The 7695-nt window shown below is 36.2% G+C and overlaps 2 protein-coding genes across 2 annotated transcripts; both read right to left on the reverse strand.

Annotated features, from left to right (window-relative positions):
* Nucleotides 1-332: 332 nt before the first annotated feature.
* On the reverse strand, nt 333-3725 carry LOC134790510 (RNA exonuclease 1 homolog). Its single transcript, XM_063761335.1, has one exon. The coding sequence runs from the start codon at nt 3654-3656 to the stop codon at nt 408-410; it is 3249 nt and encodes a 1082-aa protein (XP_063617405.1). The 5' UTR covers nt 3657-3725; the 3' UTR covers nt 333-407.
* A 1308-nt stretch (nt 3726-5033) lies between these two features.
* Nucleotides 5034-7109, reverse strand: LOC134790521 (deoxyuridine 5'-triphosphate nucleotidohydrolase). Its single transcript, XM_063761346.1, has 3 exons — nt 6867-7109; nt 6623-6759; nt 5034-5319 (listed from the first exon to the last, which is right to left on the reverse strand). Exons 1-3 carry the CDS (start codon nt 6968-6970, stop codon nt 5117-5119), a joined length of 444 nt encoding a protein of 147 aa, XP_063617416.1. The 5' UTR covers nt 6971-7109; the 3' UTR covers nt 5034-5116.
* Nucleotides 7110-7695: the final 586 nt, after the last annotated feature.

A 7695-nucleotide genomic window follows, 5' to 3' on the forward strand; every position in this document is an offset into this window, starting at 1 on the left:
CATTTTATTAAAAATGTTCACCAATGCCACTAAACACCTATTTATTATAATATAACACTGTTCCTACTACTTAAGTCCCACATTTTATCACATACCTACATATATGTGTTTATAAATACATATTTTGAAAGTATAGGGTCATTGCGGTAGTTTTCGTCCGGCTCTAGTTTTCGTCCACTTGACGAAATTTGAATCCAATGCTCCATCCTTCATTGCTGCTGCACAAATTTGGTCTTATTACAATCCTTAATATCTAAACAATTTATCTACCTATCTACTTAAATACATAAAAAATATATTTCGCAAGTAGCAAATTAAAAATGAAATGAATATTTGCTAATCCGTAAAGTGGACGGAAACTGACACTGGACGGTAAACTGACGCAATTACCCTTCAAGGTATTGACATCATCTTGTTTTTAAGTCCTCTTTTAATTTATAATGTATTAACTCCATACACACCATGGCATCTTCGGCACTGTCGTGTCCATCTACAGAATTCTGAATAATTTTTTTCAAATATTCAGAGGACAAGTTCCTTAGCGCTCTTTTATATGGTGGGCCCATTTTATGAGGAAACAAAACACTTGTATCAATGACAGTGTCATGGATAAGCTTTAAAGCTTTAAAATCTGATTCTAAACTATGACCTATAAGTATAGTTTTACTATTAAACATAGTAAGCAATGTCGCCTGGACTTCCAGTAGAGTAGTTTTCACTTCAGCCATATGTTCTTCAGTTATTCCAGAATATCTTGTATTATAATCTATTATTGGATGAAGCGGCTTCACAAGTGTTTCATATACAACTTTGCAAACTGAGTTAATAACTGTAACCCTTGTTAAATCTAAGCCGTGTGTAGTGTAACACATTTCACAATCTAATGAATAAACACCATAATCATCTGATGTCATTTCAGGTGGTAGTGTTCTTACATAGCCCTTAAGATTGTCGTAATCAAGGTACTCATAGACATGGCTGGGTGCAACGCAGCAACCATCAGCCATTCCATCTTGGCTGCAGCACTGATAACGAGCCTCACCACGGACTCTATATTTATTATTAGGATGGTAAATGCATTCCTCTTTAACAACTGCAAAACCTTTTTTATCTATCATGAATTCTTTCTTACATCTACAGCACATTCTTATATTTCCCACAGGTGGTTTTTGTTTGTTTTGTGCGTAAATTATAGCTGCACCTTTCTTTCCATTTGGATGAAGCCTAGGAAAACCATTACTTTGTAATTGTTCTTCAGATAGCACCCATTTTTTTACATTGTTATATAGTTTTGCACCATTAAATTCCTTTGAATCTATAATTTTTTTATTCTTATTTTCTATACTCCATGACCCAGCATTACCAGATTGCCCTGATATGCCCTGTGGTAACTTCTGCAATGTATCACAGTCTGTCCCTGATTTTTTTACTCCTTTGCATTCTTGCAATTCTTTTTTGAGCCTACTAATTGTTAGCACAGCAGAGTTTTTGTATATTTGCACAGTAGAACATTTTTTACTGGTGGCTAACTCTTCATGCTGAGCTCGAGCATAAGCATCTACTGCAGAGAGATATATATTTAAACACTGATCAATCATCATATTTAAAAATGTAGATCTTATATTAGCTGGTATCTTTGAGGCAAGTGGTTCAAGAACTCCAGGTCTATCGATAAATTTTTCATTAGGCATATGGGCAACTCTTTGCACACCTTTTTTGACAGTTTGAACTATAGTGGAGCTGGTTGAGGGCTGTTGTTTAGCTACAGTTTGACTGGGTGGTAAAACTTTTTTTGCATTCATCATTGTTGATGCATAAGGTACATGCGCAATGCGTATCTTGGTGCTTGTGTTTGAACTATTCCGTGCAAAATCTATTTTCGGGATGTTTTGTTCATTACTAGATGGCTGTAAATTATTTTTAGCAGCATGATATTCTTTAATTTTGGCCAACCTCTCTGCCATAGCTTGAGCTGCGTTTAATTTAAAATCAGGTTTTGCAGGAAGCTTAGGTATTATTTTAACATTTTTATCCAGTGTCCGAGATATTCTTTTTTTAGTAGGCACATATTCCTCCTCACAATCATTTTGCACTTTATTTTCTATGTCTTCATAAATCGTTTTTTTGGTAGGTTCATACTCTTCAAATATTTTTCTACACTCTAATGCTATTGCTTCTTCATCTGACTCTGTAAGATACGTCTCCTCCTCATTTTGATCAAAATCAATGTTATCATTTGAAATGTCATTGTTATCATTATCTGAAAACCCATTGATAGAATTGTCCTGTGCAGATTTTTCTCGTTTCTCTTTTGACATCTTAGAACTATTATTAGATTTATGTTCTTTACTTTTTCTTACAGAAGTACTGCTTTTATGCTGCGTAGAGTTCTTGGATTTTCTTGATTCTTTATCAGAACTTTTAGAAAGTTTTTCTGAATGTCTTGAACTTCTATCACTGCTTCTGGAACTAGAGTGTTTCTTATCTTTTTGTTTATCTTTTTTATCTTCTTTGTATTTTTCTTTGTCTTTATCTTTGCTAGAACTTTTGTGACTTGATTTTCTACTAGAACTACTTGACTTACTGTCATGTTTATGTTTCTCATGAGAAGCTGACTTATCCTTTTCATTCTTGCCTTTTTCCCGTGATGACTTTTTTGAATCAAATTTATTTAGTGATTTATTGTTTTTTCTGCAAGCATCATCATTGTTATTTTCTTTATGTTCCTTTGAAGATTTTTTCTTACTTGTATCATTCAATAGTGATTTCTTTTTAACATCATCTGTCAGTTTTTCTTCATTTAATATTTGATCCAATATATCAAACTCTGGTTCTAAATCATCAAAACCCTTTAAGTCATTAACTAATTTAGGTTTCTTAGTTTCTGGCTCATCTTCATCACTGGAGAAACAAGGAGCCAGTGAGCGAGGTGTAGGCTGGTAGGTAACTGATGGAACATCTGGTTTGGGAGCTACTTTGGCAGGTTTATATTCCAGTATATTTTTCTTCTTGGTAACATTTTTATCTGATGGAATGTAGTTTAATTTACTTGAATTCTGATTTTCCACAGGAGAATACTCAGGTAGTTCAGGTTCTACACCAGGTGTATACTTCTCTGTTGACTCTACAGTGCCCTTAGGCGTATATTGATCTAATTGTATACTTTCAGTAGAACCTGGCGTGTATTTAAGAGGAGGTGGTATGAATACAAATGGCTTTGATGTATTGTCACTATCGAAAGATCTTTTAATGGGTAAACTAGCAGGTTTTCTTGGTGTGTAGGGGACTGGGATATGCCTTTTCTTCTGGTCATTGCCATCATCAATAGTTTCTAGGTCTACATTAATTTTGTTCAGTTCTGCGATAGGGGTTGGATTATATGTCGCCTTAGGTACTGATGCTGCTTTGCTTTGCTCTGTTATACTCTCCACAACACCTGTCTGTGGCAACGAAGGCGAGGTATCAGTCTGCTGAAGAACCTTTTGTACCGCCGCCGACACAAGTTTCTGTAGAATCGCTCCACTTTCGATCCCGTCATTCGACGTGCCTTGCAATTCTTTTTTAACATGACGAAAATGACAATAAGGTCGCTCGCATAAACCACTATCATAAAATGGACAATTAATTCCCTTAAAGTAGCCTGTAGACGGTAGCATTATTTGATAAATTCTCAATTATTAAGAATAAAACACAAAATCAAAACCACCAAAAATTAAAGCCCCTGCGATCTGATTTGACACTTGTTGTTTGACCACAGATAATAATTTTAAAACAAAAATACCATAGATGGTAGGATTCTATAGAAGTGCTATACGCATGCGTCCGTGAGGGACAGAATAAACGCAAAAGACATTACAGACGGCCGCACTCGACCGCGATCTTGGTGCGGTCAAAATATCTCTTTCTCGCTTTCACATATAGCTACGTCCTTAACGAACGTACGACGGACAAGCTTACACACGAGATTGAACGTGCGCTCGACCGCACAGACGGCAGCGGTCCGGTGCGGTCGTCTGTTGACAATACAAGGTGTGTAAATATGAAGCACTTTTCTTTTTCATGGTTTTGAATTGGATTGGTGTTGATGCGCCTTTTCATACAGCGCGCCGTAGGTCTAGTTTTTCCTTTCCTAGCAACGAATAATTATTATAACAATCGTTAATCTTTATATGATATGCCATTTTATTGATATTGATACCATCACATTGAGGCAAATTACTTATCTAAGCTATGTATTCAGGCACCAAAACAATCAAGAAGTTCACAAAATAATGTCATGGTCAGCCCCTCTCATATTTCAAAATACGTTGTTTCACAAGAACTTTAATGTGATGAAGGTAGCAGTCGTGTATATTTCGCAGCAAGAAGTCTCACTTTTGCCATGGTTTTATAGAAAAAAATGGAGTTGTTCAACAAAGTTTTACACCTAATTCCGCTTTCTTTTAGGGAACTGTCAAAACTTTTGACAGATGTGTTAGATAAAATTGTTAGCTTTTTCGAGTACGGTTATCCTGACTTCGGAGTGTAAATATTATTGCAAAATGGTCGAAGAAGTTGTGCAAGATTATGCAGCTTACTTTAAGTTGGATCTTTCAAGTGGATTCCAGACAGTTCAGGATGTGATTGACAATATGTTGACACGCCTTGAAGAATTAACCAGTGTCTTACACATGATCAAGATGAAGAACAGCGAGTGTGGATCTGCTCTTTCGGAGGATATTAGTAAATACCGCAGCGATATAACTATACTCTCTAAGAAAATTAACACAGTTGGTGACATTATTATTCAACTAACCAGCAATGTTGACCTAATAGAAAAAGTAGTGCAAAAAGCAGAGTCAGATTTTAATGTTCAGAGTGACAATAAAATTAAAAGTTTTCTGAAGCCTTTCTTGATGAGAAGCAAGGAACCTGTTTCAGCATTACCACCAGTTATAATGCCTCCACAGAAACTTGAACTTGCAAGTGTACTACATAATTTTGAAGAAATTAAAATGTGATATTGTTCCAGGATAATTAAATAAAACATAATATGAATTAAATGTAATGTAATGCCTTACATACTATATTAAACATTAAAAAGAAGTATCACACGAAGATCAGTTTGTTTATTATTTTATTGAGTTCCTGTAGACCCAAACCCTCCATCAGCTCTCTTTGTTTCTGACAGACTCCCAACTTCAACAAGATCTGGATAGTAAATCCTTTCACAAATCAGCTGTGCAATTCGATCACCTTTAGCCACCTTAAAATCTTGGTCGGAATGATTGAAGAGCACTACTCCAACATTTCCTCTATAGTCTTCATCGATCACACCAGCTACAACAAGACAAAAAGCAACAGTGAAATTTCACTTGTGTTATTGGATTTGAAGACCATAATAGATCCTTAAAATTTATTGCACTAATTTAGTAATCATTCCATTTTTATATTAGATGCTATTAGTGTGGATTTGACCTGAAGCACGGCACTTCACTTTTGGTAATCTGACAGTCATTGACTATCATCGGGTGTTTTATGATTTCGTTCCCAGGGCGGAACACCCGATAGTCAGGATCATGGTACTACTGCTTTATATGACGAAATTGTTGTGGCCTGGCGTGGATGTCGTGTTTGGCAATTAGTGTGTTAACCAGAAGTTGATATACATTATACCGGTCATGTTTAGGTAAATGAAAACATTGTGAGGAACAGACACCGGAATTATTGTGGCAGTTTTGAACTGTCATAGGGAATTCTCATTTATTGACTTCCGATACACATATATCTATACAATGTAGAACACAAAATATTAAAAAGTTATAATAGTAAGCGGATATTTGACTTTAAAAGAAGTAATTTAAGCAGATAATATGGAAAAATTATGACTATTTATTTATTTTATAAAGCAACTAATGGAATATTGTTATACACACTTTGAACGTGAAATTGAAGGAAAACTAAGGGTTCCTTTTGTACCTTTTTGGTACAGGACCCTAAAAACATGGAAGTGAAATAATGAAATATAAAACTATTACGTCTCTATTTCACATTTTCAACTACATACTCTGATTTGTCAAAATACACATACGGCAGCTTTGGATTTTTAGTGGAAGCATCTCAATACATATAGTTTGTAATTACCACAAACCACAGGTTAATTATCAGTTTAATCTTAAGCATGCATTTTTTGGGAAAGAACAGTGTTAATCATATTAATAACTCTAATTTTAAAAAAGGTTTTTGTTGAATTTGGTGATGAAAAAGGACTCTTGTTTGGAAAATTTTTGGAAAATCCTGAATACATCTTATATAGTTATTAGTCCTTGTGTATTCTCATATAGTAACTTAGATCAGTAAAAGGTGAATCACTTTATTGTGGACCCTTTGAGCATCATTACAATAAATAAATATGACTGTTATCATGGAAAAAATTGTTTGAAAAAGGAGTTCATAGGAGTTCTAGATTATGGGGGTATGTGAAATGTAATGTTTGAGCACAGACCAAACCACAGGCGGTTTCCTGTGAGTTTGAGACACTGCCTAGCTTGGTTTAGAATTATGTGACTGTTTTATTAACATTATATTATTAAGTCAGCTAGGAATTCCAAATAAAAAAACAAGCTATCGGACTATAACATACCTCCAACATCAATGAAGTTTTTTACCGCCAGGCCAGAGCGAGGGGCCACTCTGCCATAACACCCTGAGGGCAGTTCAATCTGCAAATCGGTCTTCACTACTTCTTTGCCGCGAGCAGGAACTATGTATTCATAAGCACTGTAACAGAGAATTTTAAGAATAATAAAATCTGGTCGTTAGTCACCTGCGTAAAAATGATATCGTAAAACAATGTATAAGACCAATTAACGGTAAAACAAGTGTACCTCTTCAGATCGAAACCAGCAGCCTTCTCGGAACCACGTAAAGGAGCGAAAGCATGTTCACTTAGGCGTGTGAATTTTAGGATAGGCTGTGTTTCAGCGGGCATTTTTAGTAATCCTATAAATCTCAAAAGGCTCGACAGGTTTACTTGCAACGCTTAAAGATATTAACTTGAGAGAATCCTACGAACTCGCTTTTTGGAAACGGTGTAATAAATTCTAGTAATTCAACATATAACGAAAACTCGAAAAACAAGCCAGTAACCACTAGGTTGAGTAGGTGAACTGAACAAAGAAAGATGGAAATGGAAAGATGATTGATAATTTGGCGGCAAAGCCTACGGCCCGGCATATATGCAATGACACATGTCAAAACTCACAAAACTATTTGAGACACAAATAAAAACACTCTTTGCAAACTGATTCCTGGCGCAGACGCACGGAATTTTCCGAACGGAATGAAATGTGCAAACGAGACAACGCTAGGCATTTGTAGAGCGATTTCCCGTTCCCACCTGTCATTCCGTCCGGAAACCGAATGAAAATTCCTTGCGTGTGTGGCCAGGGTTAAAGCCGTAACACACTACTGCATCGCACCAAGGTGCGCCGCACCCATAAGTAAGAGCGAAGAGATATATCTTTCTCGCTCTTACTTATGGGTAATGCACACCAAGGTCGCGGTGCGGTGCGGTAGTGTGTTACGACTATTACCCTGGGCGCAATGCCTGGCCGCAGACGTTCGGAATTTTTATTCGGTTTTCGTACGGAATGACAGATGGGAACGGGACGTCGCTCTACAAATGCATAGCGCTGTCTCGCTTACACATGTCAT

The sequence above is a fragment of the Cydia splendana genome, chromosome 1 (assembly GCF_910591565.1).
Source record: "Cydia splendana chromosome 1, ilCydSple1.2, whole genome shotgun sequence".
Taxonomy (NCBI): domain Eukaryota; kingdom Metazoa; phylum Arthropoda; class Insecta; order Lepidoptera; family Tortricidae; genus Cydia; species Cydia splendana.